Source organism: Condylura cristata, unplaced genomic scaffold, assembly GCF_000260355.1.
Source record: "Condylura cristata isolate star-nosed mole 26May11 unplaced genomic scaffold, ConCri1.0 scaffold00018, whole genome shotgun sequence".
Taxonomy (NCBI): domain Eukaryota; kingdom Metazoa; phylum Chordata; class Mammalia; order Eulipotyphla; family Talpidae; genus Condylura; species Condylura cristata.
The window spans coordinates 25,498,534-25,516,226 of NW_004567119.1; the positions used below are offsets into that span (position 1 = coordinate 25,498,534).

The 17,693-nt window shown below is 41.0% G+C and overlaps 1 protein-coding gene across 1 annotated transcript in view; it reads left to right on the plus strand.

Moving 5' to 3' along the window:
- The first annotated feature begins 9,515 nt into the window (after nt 1-9,515).
- RRP15 (ribosomal RNA processing 15 homolog (S. cerevisiae)) overlaps nt 9,516-17,693 on the plus strand; it is a 33,486-nt gene continuing 25,308 nt past the window's right edge. The window contains exon 1 of the mRNA XM_012726995.1: nt 9,516-9,866. Coding sequence (XP_012582449.1) covers nt 9,725-9,866 — 142 coding nt within the window. The 5' untranslated portion in view covers nt 9,516-9,724. The remainder of the gene's footprint in view (nt 9,867-17,693) is intronic.

Below are 17,693 nucleotides of genomic sequence, written 5' to 3' on the forward strand. Positions count from 1 at the left end.
TGGGAGTCAATTCACTCATGCCACAGATACATCTTCACTGTCCATTAAATGCTGAGTATAACACAACAGGAAATATATCAGCTGTGAGATTACTCAAAAGTTTTCATTCCACTTAACTGATTTTTCCTCTTTTGTTAATTTGGGACTGATTATAGCTTTGAATTCATGGGGAAAGTGTGAGGAATGGATGAGATAAACTACATGCAAAGGGAATGTAAAGCCCAATAAAATCAGCTGCCTTTTCCATTTGGCTGGAAATTCCTCCAGAGTGAAAACAATTTTCAATTTACCGTTGCACCCCCTGTCTTTTGCGCAATGCTTCATATTTAGTGTGCAATTAAACAGTAAATACTGCATGATTACAATACCAATAGAGCAAATCAGTCCCTTTCTCAACAGTTTTCCTGCATTTCATTGATATAGCACTTTGAACACATATCATACAATGTGAGAATGTACCATGTTCATCTCTGTATTCCTGTCTCTTTGCCAGACAAATTCCTAGCATACAGAGGGTGCTTGGTATTACTTGAGTAAAATGTCTGTGATCAATCATCATTTCAGATAGGAAACTTCAGATAGGAAGGATGAGCACTTAATTGTCTGCTTCCACCCCGCCAGTCCCAAGGCGAGGGTGAGGGGTATGCAGGGGCAAGAACCCAGGGCTTCCAGCCCTGGCACTACTGACATGTAGGGTCAGATAATTCTTTGTTTGGGGCAACACACTGTGTGCCCTGTGGGATGCTCAGCTATGCAGCCACTAGGTGCCAACAGTGTATGACTGCATTACCATCTAAAACGATGGTAGCTAGCAAGCATGGTTCATTATTACCTTCTCTCTCCTTTTTCTCAACCTCTCTCTTTCTCTCTCTCTCTCTCAGGAGAGGCAGTAGGATGAAAAGAAGCCCATAGATTTCAGAGGAATTAGGACGTCGAATGTAAGGCATAGCATCTTTGTCCTGGCCCTTGTCACTGCTTTGTCTGACCTGGAGACGTGGAGAAGAACGTACAATGCCAAACGCCCTGTAGCTGCTCATCTGATTTCAGATGACTACACCTTTGTCCAGATTTGGGAATCCTCTTTGCTTCCTACCCATTGCTTATCACTGTCATTTCTCACTCTACCCACTTTAGGAAATCTAACCTTGGGGTGGGCTGTGATCTGAAGGACATTGTTTGCATTCCTGCTTGAAGGGTAAGTCAGGGTGGATGTGTCCATTTCACTTATTCAGCTGTCTTTCCTAAGCACTGGATCATGAGAAACCTGTCAAAATCATTCCCATCCTTCCATCGATCTATTTTCACAAAAATAGACTATTTAGCAAATATATATATAAGTTGAGAAGCTTATGTACTTTTTTAATTTGCATTGAAAAATTGTGTGGAGATTTTAGCTACTTTGGCTCAAAGATTCCAAAATGTACGTGCTTTTGGCAAAGTCCAGGAAAGATGAGTCACATACCTCTCATCAGTTCTCTATTGTTTTGTGTATGGGTGTGTGGGTGGAAGGGGGGTGTTTTATGGCATAATAGGGCAAATCAGAAGAACCACAATATCCCTATCATGTGTCTTAATAAAAAAAATTTGTTTTACAAAGATAAAAATCTCTGTAGATAATGTTGAATGCAATTATCCTTCCTGAATCAATGGGATGATGGAAATTACAAAAACAAAATCAATAAAAACAGGCCCAAAATACAAATATAACGTACTATACAATTCTGTTTATATGAAATTCTGGGAGAAACAAACATACAGTGTTAGAAAGAAGCTCAGTGGTTATCAGAGGCAGGTGGCAGAAGCAGGGGTCCCGTGGAAAGGGATGTGAGGGACTCTAGGCAGGGACTGTTTTCTTTTTTGCTGATGATGGACTAACACGATTCTAGAAATTATAAGTATTCGTCAAATATACATTTCAAATTAGTGTTTGGGGATCATACCCTAAGAAACATAAACATAAAAAGGGGGCCTCCCTGGTGGCACACGGCATAGGTCACAGCCCTCTGAAGCTGTCTGCAGCCACTGCAGCACACGTTCCATCCCCAGCCCAGGAGCTGACCCACAGGGCGCAGCAGACCTCGCCTGTCTCACCTGCTGCTCGCCTCAGCAGTGCACTTTAGTAGATCCACTTGCTCTGTTCCCCACTGTGTCTCTAGTGAATCCTCTCACCACCACCCCTCATACCTCTGGCCTTTACCCCAGTGCTCATATGCATAAATAAATAAGTCTTTAAAAAAAAACACACATTAAAAAGGGGGAAAATAAAAAGACTTTCCCAGATCTAGTCATTGGATGCAAGACCTGAAGTTCTTGAAAGAGGACAATGGGTAACATTCCTCATACATGGTTTTCTAAACCCTATACACTTAGTGAACGGACAGGCAGATGTACAAGAAACAGCTGGGTGCTCAGAAGATCTCAAATTAAAAAAAAACAAACTATATTTGCAATTAATGAATTAATTTCTGAGTGAATGAATTTGCAATTTCTGAGTTAAGTAACTGATTTCTAATCTTGCTTCTGACACAAATGAACTGTGCAACTTTTATCATAGCTTTGAATCTTTACTCATAGGGTTTCCAGCAAAAAGAGAGATGTAAAAGCATTTTAAAACTAACTCTTAAAGTTCTTTGGTTTTGTAGAAATCAGATTCACAGAAGGGAGATAGCCACTGAGTAGGAAGTAGCCACACTAGGGATATATTAGCTGAGTATAGTCCATATTCCATACCTAGTTCCAAATCTTCCTGATACTCACCAGCACCTGTAGCCATGCACTTGTCTGCTCACATAGAATATTTGCTTCATAAGAACAAGGATCTCATCTTCTTCATTAGGAATCACAGGGTCCTGGGAATTTGGCACCTGGCACATGGAAAAGGCTTTTTAAATGCTGGATGAATGAAAGAATGAATGGCACATCCAGGAATGCTGGACTTTGGGAACTTACCAGTGACAAAAAAAAAAAAAAATCACCTGTCTTGGGTGATGTAACTGTTCCATTTCAGAAAAGAAAACCAAAGCCAAGCTATGGAGGTATCTTCCAGCTGGGCTTCTGGTCAGTTGGGACACACAGATATGGTTCAAGGGTCACAATAGGAAGGGACTGGCTGTTTCCTGTACAGGAATCAGGATGCACTTTCCACTGACAGAAATGAGAATCCGATGGTCTGGGAGGCTCAAAGTAGCCCACTTTTCTCTTTTGTTTGCTAGATCATTCAGAAATGCTGGGCAAATCTTGTCACTGCTGATGAATACTGCCTAAGAGACTGTTAACTCCCATAGCGAGGTGAGTTTTTAATGGAAAGGTTTTATGCAAGGTGGAATATGTCTCCTTGATGCATGATAGTACCCAGCTCGCTAATGCAGGCAATGAGACCAAGAGTCCAAGAGTAATTTGTTCAAATGAAATAAAGTCTATTAGTCTTGCCAGTATTCACCTGCTCCGTTGTTTAACATCAACCAGATGATGTAATCTGTCCTTTTCTTGTTTACAGGGATGTTTCTAAAGAGGCCATCAAACATTGCCTCAGTCTAGTTAGGAATAATGAGGCTACTTTCTGGGTCTTAATTATATCACAAGCTGGAGTTTCTGTGCTAGAAGAGAGCAAAGATCACGAGGAACATGATCTTCTTTTTAATGATTTTCTGAGGGATTCAGAAACATGATTCCTTAAGATAAAGATGACAAGATTGGGAAACAGCTGTATGAACAGAAGGTGTAGAATGCTTGGATTGGGAAGGTGGACCCATTCATTTAGAGAGCAAAATGTCCTGGTTGTTGAGAAAATGGAGTTCTAGTTGCTTGTCCCTTAGTGGATTTCAAAAGACTTAAGGTATCACACATGAACGATTACTAGCAAATTCTTCCATCCTAAGGGTCTCTATCTAGAAGAGATTCATAAGCATCTTTGTTTCCTATAAAAGAAAGTTATCGATTTTGCCATATTTGGAGGTTTTGACACATGAGATTTTATGTCTATGGCTATATGTCACCATGTGGTCACTGCTTAAAAAAAAAATACCTTCAGAACAAATTATTATTGTTGTTATTAATTGCAGATCACTGCTACTAAATATCTTTGCAGAAATTTGTCTTAAATCATAGATTCTGAATGAAGGGGGAATGAGTTGGGGGGAAAAGCATACTTGGAAATTTATTCCATAATAGCATAGAAATGTAAGCTGAAAAGGTGTTTACCATTTAGTGTAGCTCCATAGTTTTTAGATATGTAGAATTTGAAATACCTTTATCTTCTTAAAGGTGAAGCAAGTTGACCAAGATTCCAAAATGCATCCAGTGCGATGACATTGGATGCAAAGAACAGAAAACCTGTCTGTTGTAAACATACTAAACAAAGGCCCAATTTCTTCTACTAAGAGAAAAAAAAAACATAAAATATTGGGATATTCGTTTTCTAGAGTTACCATAGCAAAATAACAGAGTGGGAGGCTTAGACAATAAAACTAAAATTTTCTGAAAATGCTGGAAGCTGGAAGTCCGAGATCAAGGTGCCAGTGGGTCTGTGAGGGACCTCTCCTTGGCTGCAAAGGCCACCTTCTCACTCTGCCCTAAAACAACTTTTTGCCAGCATTCCTGCTCCGCACCCCACTGGGTTGACAACAGCTCAGAGGAACCTCACCGAATTTTAACTGTCTCTGCAGCCTCTGTCTCCAATACAGTTCAGATGGATGGTTAGGGCTTCAACATAGGAACTTTGGGGAATCAATATAGTCAGTAACTTTGGGGGTAGCGTCTGCTGATGCACTAGCGCGGTGATGTGATAAACTGCACAGAATCTTTCCCCTTGTCTGGGTGTTGCCAGTGTTGGTTTCAACCTCAGGCAACAGGAAGATGGTGACGACGTTTCAGTCTCCATGACTGGGCATGAGCCTGGCCAGGGGGCGAAGGGAGGCTGAGAGTCCATCCAGACCTTTGCTCTTGGTTGTCCCTTTATCCTCCACGGGGCCCCATTTCTACTTCTGAACTAGGCACTACAAAAGCTCAAGAGTTTATCTTTGGACCAACCAAAGATCTGAGCGCACGAAGCTGGCACATGAGGCCGGTAGGTTTCTCTTGTGGCACACAGCTGTGAGGGGAGGCATTAACAACAACAACAACAAAATAAGGTTCCACTAAGGCAAAAGGAGAAACATGTGCTGGTCAGGGATCTTAGTGTCCATGGCTCAGATCTAGTTAGAATGCAAATTGGATTAGAAAGCAATGTCTCAACAGCCTTTTCCTGGCAAAATACCTTCACGGCACCTACGGGCATTCACCTGCAGGTTGTGTTGAGGACATGGATTTACCTTGACTAAATAACTAGGAATTGAATGGCTTGACCACTTGGTAAGTATATGTTTATTTATTTATTTATTGATTTTTAAGAACTGCCAACTTGTTTTCCAAGTTGTTGATCATTTTATATTCTCACCAGCAGAGTCTGAGAGTTCCAGTGGCCCACATCTGTCCCGATACTAGGAATTGTCATTCTTCACTTACTCACTCTGAAAAGTAAGCAATGGTGTCTCTTTATAGTTTTCATTTAACATCTATGATGACTAGTGATATCAAACACCTCCTCATGTGTTTATTTGCTGTTAGTATATCTTCTTTAACAAACTGTTAGTAAAAACCGCTTTGCCCATTTAAGCAATTGGTTTGGTTGGTTTTGAGACTTTTTCATATATTTTGGACACAATTCTTTATCAGACATATAACATTTCATCAAACATTTCTAAGTATTTCCTTCAAATCTGTGGCTTGTCTCCCCTCCCTCCCATCTTCCTTTCCTTCTTTCCGAAACTTTGTTTTGGGGATAGTTTTAGTTCCGCAGAAACACTGAAAGGAAGATACATATCACCCTTGCCCCCTTTTCCCCACGTGTAGCAACACTCCCCACCATAGGGGTGCATTTGCTACCATTGGTGATCCTGCACTGACACATCATCATCACCCAAAGTTGACATGGTAGCTCTTCACACTTGGTATTGTATAGTCTCAGGGTTGGACAAAAGGATGAGGACATGTATTCATCACTATTGCATCATATGGAGCATTTTCACTGCCTAACAATCCACTGTGCTCTTCTCATCTCTCCCCTCCTCAGCCCTCCCTCAACCCCTGGAAAGTCCTTTTATTGTTGCAGTGCCGCGTCCGGCTAATCGGAGCCGAGTCCGGCGAGGGACGATGAGGTTAAAGAAAACACAGGACACCAAGGTTCTTCATCCAGGAGTCTCTCCCTTTATTGTCCGTGACCCCCTTTATATATCATTAGGCAGTAAGGGTGGGAGTTAGGAGGAGAAGAGTGGAAATTTACTGAGAAGGAGGTATGGGGGAAGTGAGGAATTTCTCTTATCACACCTCAGCCAGCAACTGCCAGACGCCTGCACTCCCTATGGTGCAGGGGTCTGCACTCCCTCACTCCCTTTATGGCGCCTCAGGCTGTTAGATAGGATGACCACAAATCTGCCCACCTTATCGGTTCAACCATCTGTTGCCATGGTAGCACAGCGGTGGGCGCATTCCTCGGAGACCCAAGAGCTGGGTGCAACCGAGCCACCAACATTGCAGAATGCCTTTTCCAGAATGTCATGTAAATGGAATCAAGCTTCTTTAACTTAACAATATACAATATGCAACAATATGCTCTTAGATTTTCTCCATGTCTTTTCATAATTTGATAGCTCCCTGTTTTCAAAGTCTGAGAATATCCCAGTGTCTGGATGTACCACAGGTCACTTATTCACTGAACTACTGAAGGACATCTTGGCAGCTTCCGTGTTTTGACAAAGATAAATAAAACTATTATAAACATCTGCATGAGCATATTTTTTATGGACATAATATTTCGATTCCTTTGGGTAAATACCAACAAATGTGACTGCTGGAGCACATTGCAAGAACATGTTTAATTTTATTTTAAAAACTGCCAGACTCTCTTCCAAAGTGACTATACCATTTTGCACCCCACCAGCAAAGAGTTCCTGTTTCTCCAAACCCTTTTCAGCATTTGGTGTTGTCAGTATTCTGGGTCTTGGCCATTCCATCAGAGATCTAGTGGTAACAGTTATTGCTTTAATTTGTATTTCCTTGAGGACAAATGAAATTTAAATCTTTTCATATGCTTACTTACCATCTGCATCTTCTTTGGTGAGGTGTCTGTTAAGGTCTTTGACTTATTTCTAAATCATTGTTTTGTTTTCTTATTGCTGAGTTTTTGAGTTCTTTGTATATTGGAATGAGTCCTTTACCTGATGTGTCCTTAGCAAATATTTTTTCCCAGCCCATGATTTGCCTTCTAATTCGTTTGACATTGTCTTTTGCAGAGCAGAAGTTTTTAATTTAATGAAACTCATCAATTATTTCTTTCATAAATTCTGCCTTTGGTGTTGTATCTCAAAAGGCATCATCACCACATCCAAGGTCATCTGGATTTTCTGTGTTATCTACTAGGAATTTCATAGTTTTTCTTTTCACATTTCAATCTTTGATTCATTCAGAGTTAATTTTTGTGAAGGGTCTTAGGGTCAAACAGGAGATGGAAACTGCTTAATAATTTGAAAAAGAAAATGTAATATAAAGACTTGTTAACTATAACAGAGGATAGGGATAACAAGAGGTTGTCCAGTAAGAAGTGAAAAGGATGATAAAGTTTCTTCATACTATGAACATTCTATTTGCATGCAGCAATTCTTTTAGCTCACTGTAAGTAGAGATTTCTTTCTAATCTATGAATTGCAATGCCTGCCAGAAATACCCATGATCTATTCTCAGGTCATATTTGCTAAATGTTAAAATCCAACAGTCTCAGAAGGCAATGTGCAGTGACTAACTGACACTGGCAGCTCACTACTTAGGATTGAATGTGATTCCACCACAAAGGGTCCTGTGTGGCTTTGAACAATGATTGAAGCTTTTCTGTGTCTTCATTTCTTCATCTATGTAATGGGAACAATAGCACCTAAATCACTGGCAGACTGTGAAGATTAACTTAGTACAGAACTCTCCCACTCAATAACAAATCCCCTTTTGAAAATCAGATTTCTGAAGGGAAACCTGGGGCCTCTTAGGTCTTATTTTAAAAAAGAAAAATCTGATTGTATTTTTCCTCCTTCACAGCAATTTTTTAAATTTAAGTAGTAAATTCCTATATGTAAATAAACAATCATTAAAATGCAAAATGCTCAAAACATTATTCTGAATCATCAAAGGATGTTTACAAATGGCCTCTATATTCAAGACATCTTCCTTTCCGCTGTAATCATTTTTCTCCTTAATTTCACTTCTGTTCCTACCTGTGCTTGGAGAACTCTGGAGCACTAGGTAGTTACAAAACTAAGTGTGAAGTTCTGCAGAAAACAGATTTAGGCTTATTCTGAGAAGGAAGGTGAAAGCGTTCAGTTACAAACAATATTCTAAGGGGTACCCTGTTTTTTCCTTTATGCTGGAAGTTTCTTTCCCCAACTGCACTTAGAATATAACTTTTCCTGTAAACAGATGCCTGTTGAGTGTTTGGGAAGTATATTTATTTGTTATGTTAACCAATATAAACATCAACTGTATGTATCGAACTGAGATGTTTATTTTTCTGCACGGACAACACTTCTCTTTGGTAAAAACTTTAGAATATGCATCCTCTCGGGCCCTCCCTGGTGGCACAGCGGGATAAAGCACAGCACTAAGAAGCTAAAGCCACTTCTGCATGAGTTCGATCCCCCCCTGCCCCGGAGGAGCTCCACATGGCGAGGCAGACCTCTCCTTAACCGCCCACTGCTCCCCTCAGCAGTGTACTTCGTTGATCTGCCTGTTCTGCTCCCAACTCTGTCTCTGGTGAAGCCTTTCACCCTCCGCATCTCTGGCCTGTACCCCAGTTCTGGATGAATAAATAAATCTTTAAAAAAAAAAAAATATGCAACCTCTCTAGAACACATGGGCGTGACTCATTAACCTCATTCAAAGTTGCATGTATACACTCATCTCTTCCAAAATACTTTTGGGTTTCTACTACTGGCCAGGTGCTAGTGCCAGCTTTGAGAGTAAACTAGCGAAGAAAGGGCCCCTGCTTTCAAGGAGGCAACAATTTCACCGGCAAGTGGGGGCAGACTGTGATAGCCGCCCGGCGGGAACCCAGGGCTGTATCTGCAGGAGGCAGAATCTAACGTTGGGGAGAACTTGGCTCCGGAGACAGGGAGGTTGGGAGGCTGGAGCGCAGTACCCTGGGGCGCGAAACCTGAGCTGTCAGCCATCTCGCCCTCCGGCAGGGCTGGGTCAGAAGACGTAGGGTGAGGCGGGCCCCAGGGAAAGAAAGCGCTTGTTAGGTTTGCAATGAGAAGCTTCTACTAGGGTTAATCCAAAGGAAACTGACAGATTTAAAGAACTCGCGTGTTGGGCTGAGGACTTTTAGGGGGACGATCGGGCAAAGGGGTTGCTGCTATCGGGTCCTAACGAGAGATCCCGCAGGCTCTCCTCGCTCCCAGCGGCCGGCGAGTACCGTGGACACGCAAGAAACAGCGGGCCAGCGGGGGACAGGGTGGAAAGGCACCGGAGAAGAGCCTCACTGGACCCTACCCGCGGCTACAGGGCGGCCACTAACGCAAGAGACGCCAGTCCCGGAAGTCCAGCCTTCTGAGTCCCTCCCGGAACCTGTGTCCCCGGAACTAAAGGCCGACGTTCCTGTCGTGACCACGGAACGCGTCTCTCTGGGCGCTTCCGGTGAGGGAAGATGGCTGCGGCCATTCAGGACACACGTGCGAGCGCGGGGAAGAAGCAGAAGAATTCCCTGAAGAAAAAGAAGATGAAAGTAGTAGCCAGGGTTGTAACATCGGAGGTGGAAGATAAGGACAGAGACGCTGCCGCCACTGGAGGTAATGGGCCAGCACGGAGCTTCGGAAGCCCAGAGCAAAGGCCAGGCTGAGTTTGAGGGAAGCAGTGGAATAAGAGTGGTTTCCCAGTTGTGACTCGGTGTGGCATCAGAGGGGAAACTTTGGCCTATAGTGAGAAGGCTTGGGGGATTGGTGTTAGGAAAGGGGCGCTGTCAGCTGTTGGGAGCGTCCCCATTCTTTGGGTATTTCTGGGTCACTTCTGAATGAAAGCGGTCGAAACTGCCACAGTTTACGGCGTCAAAAAGGTAGCAAAGGATGACTAGAAGGGAAATATTTTAAATGACAAGAACGGGATAGGTTTCATAGGGAGTGAAGAGATATAGACCAAAAAAGGGCAAAGGAAATTGACTTTTCTTGTGCAGTAAGCGTGTGCATTTGTTGACATATAGGGACCAGATAGTAATGATTGAAAAAAGAGTAGTTGATTAAAGCAGAATAAATAAAAGGAGCAGTTGATAAATCTTTCTCCCAGAAACACTTGATACTGCAAAGAACGAAAGCTATCTTTCAAGGCCTTCAGCCCTGATAGATGCTTGCTGCACCTCATTCTTTGTATCAGTTTCTTGGGTTACAAGGAATTGCAGACAACCCCTGACTTTCTAACTCAATTATTGTTCCTTTGTAATCGCTGATAACCACAGTAGTTTGCGAGGACTATTCTTTCTTAATGCACCTCAGATCACATCCCTAAAATTCTTAAAATAATCTAGTGGCGTCCTGTCACACAATATCCAGGATCTTTACCCTGAATGACAGAGCTCAGGTTGTCTCATCATCTGGCACTCTCTGCTCAGCCCTGCTGATTAACTGTAAACTTGTCATACTGGTGTCCTTGTGGTAGAAGACATTAAACAAGCTTCTACACCAGGATTTTTATATTTGCTGATGTATTGTCTAGAATACTAACCAGACAGTGCATGGCACTCTCTTTACTGGCTCCCTTCTATCTCTGATCTGTCAGCGAAGCTGTCAGTGCTGTTAAGGTGTCTCTGACCACCCTAACCCCATATATGACACTACTCTTTTTCCCGCCCTTCCTTCCCTTTTTGACATAGAAACTTGGTTAATTTTTCTCAAACCTGCTTTATTTTTCCCAAACTATCTGACATGTTTGCTGTGCCTCTTCCAACTGGAGGATAAGCGCTGCAAGAGAAGAGACTAGTGCTTAAAACGGTTGCATAGTGAAACCTTCACAGATATTTAAGTGAATAAATGAATGAAACTGGACTTCCAGGACCTAAATGAAGAAACTATGTGCTACAGCAGTTGCTAGTAAGGAGAGTCCTCATCCACTCCCGAGAAGTAAAAGAAAACATGCTGTTTGTTGAGTAGGAGCTAGAACTTCTGGTTCTGTTACTATCTTTTTATCTCAATTGATAAATTTAGGTGGGGTTTTCAGAAAAAGAGGCACTACTATAGCTGGAGTACAATATCATACAGGTACAGATGTAGATAGGAATTAGATTTCTTTATTTGGGAAATTCCAAGTGAGATGTTTTGGCTTTTCAGTACATTCTTATAAGTACTGATTTGATTCTAAGCTCTTCTTGCTATTGCAGATCAATAACCTTATGGTTTAAGAGTGCTTTCGGTTAGTATGCAAACTGAATTATCCAGTTCAGGTTTAGTGAGCAATTAATTGTGTTCCTTGATATTCTAGTCACCCTCTAACTGTCAAGGACACAAAGGTTGAAGAAATACATTCTCAAGAATTACTGTCTAGGGAAGGGAAAGATTAAACACAGGACTGGAATGCAGTGCATTGAGCCTGATTAGATGATAGCTATAAAGGTGATTAGCAAAATCATTATGTAGTTAAAAATGGTAGGACTGGAGACAGAAATCCATATATCCAATCTGTAGAACCCCCTACTTATTGATACACTTTGACCAAATGATGGGACTGTGTCTTATTTGTCTTTACTTTTTTTTAAGATGTGGTATATTTATTTATTTATTGAAGATTTATTTATTATTTATGCACACAGAACTGGGGCACAAGCCAGAGGTGCAGGGGTGGTGAGAGGAGTCACCAGAGACTGAGTGGAGATCAGAATAGGCAGATTGATGAAATGCACTGCTGAGAGGAGCAGCAGGCAAAACAAAGAGTTCTGCCGAGCCATGTGAATCACCTCCTCGGCCGGGGATCGAACTCCCATGGTAGTGGATCCTGCTGGCTTGCAGTGCTGTGTCCTAACCCGTTGCGCCACCAGGGAAGGCCCATTTGTCTTTATGTTCTTGATAGTCAATGGTTTTATTTTTATTATTATTGACTAAATGAATAAGGCAGCATTTTCTCTAGATCATAAAAGGAAGAATGGTTTTCTAAGCTTGGCTGTAGAGAAGAATAATTTCCCAGACATAGGGGAAAGAATATGTAATAGCCTGCAGGTTCTAAAAATGCATGGTCCATTTAGGACAAAATGAATTGTCTACTATGGTCCTGGCTATGCAGAGCTAAGTTATTGTTAAGGCCTCATTTTCATACAAAGGAGAATGGGTCTCTATCCGGAAGCAGGGTACTGAGAACTTTGAAGCTAGAGAGCAACACTGCCAGCAATTAGTAAACAGTTGTACAATTCTGTTTGGGCCAGCACAAGTGAAGACAGAAGAGCCCACATGAAATATTTTTTTCAGAAAGGAAAAATTCAACTTTCTAAGCAGTCAACTAGCTTCCTCATAAACTCATAGCAAAGTTCAGGCATACTCTACTGTTAGAATAATCGGAGAATAGTTACAATGATAGCTGTATGGGGGGGGGTTACTTTGTACTGATACTATGTTCCTTGTATGTGTATCACTTAAGTTAGTTTTGACAACAACCCTGTGAAATAGATACCATTAACCTCATTTTGCTGATAAGAAACTGAGGCACGGAGAGGTTATGACTAGCTCACCAGTCTGTAGGCTGATCAGCAAGTGGATAAATGACGCAGTCACTTTTGAATTTGGGTCTGGAGCCTGGATCCCAACCATCACCCCAATGTGGTTGAGAAACCTGGACATAAAATATTTTAAAAGCTGTTCAGAAAGGTGGAAGGCAGAGCTGTAGAATTTCAAGGAAGAAAAGAGTTTCATCACTCAGGAATCCTTTTATGAGCTGATTTCCACAGCACCTCCAGTGTTTATCAGTGTAGCCAGCCTCCTTTCCTTCTTCTGTCCTTCCTGCCTGCTTTATTTTTCTCTCCTAAAGTCCGCAAATTATCTCTAGAAACAACTCTCCACTTCTACTCCAACCATTAAGAGACTTGCCTGTCTTTGTAGTGACTTCAGACTGATTGTATACTGCTACTTGCCGCAGTTTCTTCATCTGTGAAATGCAGCGACACATCTGCCTCGGGTTTTCTGGGAAGATCAAATAATTTCCTCTCTGTAATGCACTGATGTTTGACACCATCTTATGAACTCTCAAGTATCAACTCTGATGGTCAGAACATCATTTCTAGTCTAAAAAACTCCTAGTCCCTTTTCTATTTCATCTGAGCCTTGTATTTTTTTGCTAACAATGATACATAAAGGCTGGTATGCTCCCCAGATAAGATGTTAGCTTCCTCTGGCAACTCTGTGACATAAAAGTTATTTCTGTTTTACAGATGAGAAGAGGGTTGGAGATAAGTTTGCATGTGCATGCATGCCTCTCAGTGGAAACTATTAAAGCCATAAAGGCAAGGTGATGTCTCTTATTCTGACATCACGTGATATCACGTACTTATGGTAAAATTCAGCATGAATAATGATGATTTTACCTATAATTCTTTATGCCTAGTTTTCCCACACACACTGGACCTTAACATTTACAAACCTGAATTCTCAGTTTCATTGCCCTAATAAGGGGCCCAGGAAAAACAGTGTTGCCTTGATGTGGCAAGTTTGCCTCCCTAGCCCACTTGATCCTGCTGTGCTGGCCTTTCCACTGTTAGAGCTCTGGCCTTGCTTCTTGGGCACAGTTTGCCCCTGCTCCTCTTAGCTCAGCTTTCTACTGTTCTAGCAGGTGCTGCTTTTTTTGACTTTCTCATAATCAACTTTTCTGTATTGTTTAGGATTCAATTTAGTTGTCTCTATCCACGTGTTCTTTCGGGATTTCAATTTATCTCTGACAGAGTTAAGTAACAGGGCTATTTCTCTAAAGAATTCAATAATGTTGCTCCTTTGGAGAAACTCAGCACTTCTATTTAATATAAAAACTCAACTTTCCTTTTGTGAAATCAGATATTTCTGCAGAGATCACCCATGGAATAAGGGTATCTAGTTGAGAGGTTTGTATGTGTGTGGCCTTGACAGAACTCTTATCAGATATTTTCAGATAATGGAGACTGATGAAGGTTGGCTATTGCATTGGGCTTCAGAAACAGAAGGAATCACTGCAAATTAATAGATTTATTAAAGTGTACCAGGAAAATAAATCAGATACTTGACTTTGCTTTGTAACTGAATTGTAAAAATTGATAGAGCCGTTCTTTGCCCCAGCATTTCAGAGCAGCTTCTTTTGGCAAGAGGCTATTTAAATATTATAGAACTCATAATTCTATGAAAACCTATCAAAATTTATAGATATTAGGTATTGTCTTTCAGACTTTGCAGAAGCTATCTAGTTCTATGAAGTGGAATTCAACTTTGGTATCATCTGTATCTGGGAATTTGGCATAGCATCTGCCACTTGGTGTGATACTCAAGTTATTCCTAACACTACAGCCAGGACTTCTCTTTATGTGGTTTCACACTTTTCTCATGTACCAGATAGTGAAGGTAAAAACTTAACAGAAGTTGCATATAATGTAAACTTAAATAACAGCAAAGTAATTCAGACTGGATTTTTGTTAAGTTGTGATGCTTCTCAGTGGGCTTTGCAGTGTGATCACAGTTGGTAAAATTGTAGCTGACTGTGAAGCAGAGATGCAACAATTAAATGCTGCGGTTCCCATTTTAGTGGCTAATAGGTAAATGTCAGGCACTATAAAGGGAAGGATGACACCCCTACCTGATTTGACCTTGAACTGCTCAGATTTACTGAATTGATACCTGGTTGGAGGGTTGGCTGCAGTATGTAGTGTTAAGAGAAGGCACAGACACATAGCGCCTGCCCTGTCAGTTAGTCAGCTCAGGTGAAGAAATTCCAACAGTAGTTGATATTAAGTGAAGGGGTGGTCATCTCTCCCTCTGAGTTATCCTCAGACTGCTCAAATGTACTAATTGATGTATTCGAAGTTTAGACATAGTAGCTTGATCATAAACTCCTATAGTCCAGGCAGCCCAGGAGGGAAAGCCTTGGTCATAACCATTGTCATGCTGTGCTTGACCATAGTCTCACAGAGTGCCTGTGTGACTGAGCCAGTAGGAGGAAAGGTAATTCTATGTTTTCTAAATGGTTCTGGTCAGAGGTTTGAAAAATGACCATGTCTTTCTAACACAGGACTTGATAACAATTCAGTTTAGAAAAGTGCTAGGAGTCATCCTTTTGTTTTTGATAAACTACAAAGCTCTACTTAAGATATAGTAACATAGCAGATAAATGTGCTTTTCATCAAACTTGTAGCTTGTAGCCTCCTTCATCATTTGAGCTGCTTAAAATAGCAAAGGAACATGCCTAGGAAATGAAGTATATCACAGTCTGACTGGAATGGTTTAGCACTTTACAGGTCAGACTCAGGAAACAGACGGCTTCCAGGCAAGGCCTGCTCTGGCTTGTGGGGTCGCACGTGTAATCACATCTGACACTTTGTCCCAAGATAGCACTTATTTTATTTAGCACTCCATTACTGTTGGAAACCCAGGACGACTTCATTTTTTTTCTTCTGAGGCAAGTGCTTTTCAAAAAATTTTAAGGTATCACTTTTGAATATTCAAAATTTAGGAATAATTGGCAGGAGAGGTCACGGTGGCATGAGAAGAACAGGTGATCTGTAGCTAGAATGGGACACAGTTGTTGCACAGGCTCCTAGTCACCCACTTAGGCAAACTTAGAATGGGGCGAGCAGTGGGCTGCAGTGGGTAACGCAGGCTTGAGCAGGTCCTTTGTTACTTACGGCTGTGTTGGGCAGTGCAGTGAGTATTTCTGCATTAGTTGAGCATCCATTGTGAGTTGACTGGGATTCAGGTGCAATAGCCTGTCACCCTCTGCCCTTTCCATTGTGACTGTGGCAGATTCTTTACTCTTCTGAACTTCAGTATCATTCCCTGAGTAAACAATAATAAAAGCAAATCATAGAGGTTTAAATGATAATACATAAAAAGTGTTTTAAATCATATCCAGCTCTAAATGCGTGTCAGCCAGTTAGTGCTGTCATTACTCTGGAGACGTTAGAAGGCGTGCAGGACCTTGACCACCATGGAGAGAGCCTGCCCTTGACAAATCCCTGGCAGTGCAGCACAAGCTGTATCCACACGCAGAGCTACAGTAGGAGCAACATGCAGTCTCCCCTCTCTGGGTCTTGCTGTCCTTATGGGATCCCCTTGTACTTCATATTTTGGTTTCACAATATTGTCATCTGTCCTCTGGTTACCAGCACTTTGCTTTTCACACGCTACCTCATTTAGTCATCGTAACAACCCACTTAGGGTAGGTGCTGCTTGTGTCCAGTTTTATTCAAAAGAAGCTGAGACCCAGAGGATTAGGTAACTTGAGCTGTTAGAAAGTAAATCCTTTGACTTTCTTTCTAGTGTAGCTGAAAAATAGGAGATTTTCTGCCACTTGTGTGTGAATTCATCAGGACAAAACACTAGATGTCAGTGTTGTCATTTTGACGTTTTACCCAGAGCAGGCAAATTTCTGCTTTTAATCACCCAGGTATTACTCTGACACAAATTTTGAAGCCATTATGCCTCTTTACACTTAGGTAAATACTCACTAGAAGAAGTACATTTTGGAGAATTGTTTCTTGTTATTAGTGCCTGTGCAGCTGTTGACAAGGAATACAACACATGGAATAATGTGTTCATTTTTCAGCTATATTCTTGCAATTGTTTTTAGACATACTTTCCAGGGAACCCTGGTTCTTTGAGATGCTTCTGGGGGTGATTGCATTGCTGGAGTCAACTGTAAATTAAACACAGATTTTCATTCATGATACTGCTGCTAGCTTCTGTTTAGTAAAATTTAGATACTTTTTTCACTTCACAGGCCATAATACATACACCTCTATCACTTGATTAGCCTGTTACAGCCTAGAATCACAGCTCCTCAAATTTCTTGAACTTACCTAGCATTCAAAAAAAATCAGCCGATCACCAAAGATATAAAGAAGCCTTCATGTGAATTTGTGGGAAATTAATTACTATTTTTCAAAGAAAATTTTATTAAATATGTAGCACATTAGGGTACTAGGATTATTAGTATCTTCTTGCTCTTAACATTTTCTTGAATATTTTTGATACCATCAACATACTGAAAGATCTTGTTTTTAAAACAATATTATTTTGCTTTCTGTGTTTAACTCTTAAATGTAATAGTATTCTGTTAATTTTTTGAAGCTACTTGTTTTTACTTGTGATTGGTTCATTTTGTGTATGTGTAAAATGTTATGCCTTCTGTGTTGCTATTTACAAATTTTTGTTTGAAATGTACTTAGTTTCCATCCTTTTCATTTTATGACTTCTCAGCACTTAAAAAGTACAATATTATAAAAAAATAATAATAAAATTCCAAGAGTTACAGTGACTAATAAAAGTTAGGTGTTTTCAGCAATGCCGCTATTCATGGCAAAAGTTAAGAGTTCGAAGAAGGTCACTCAGTAGCTAAGAGCTGGCTGCATACATTCATGAAAGTGTAGTTTCCTCCTACTGTGAACAGTCATAAGCTGATAAATCTGTATA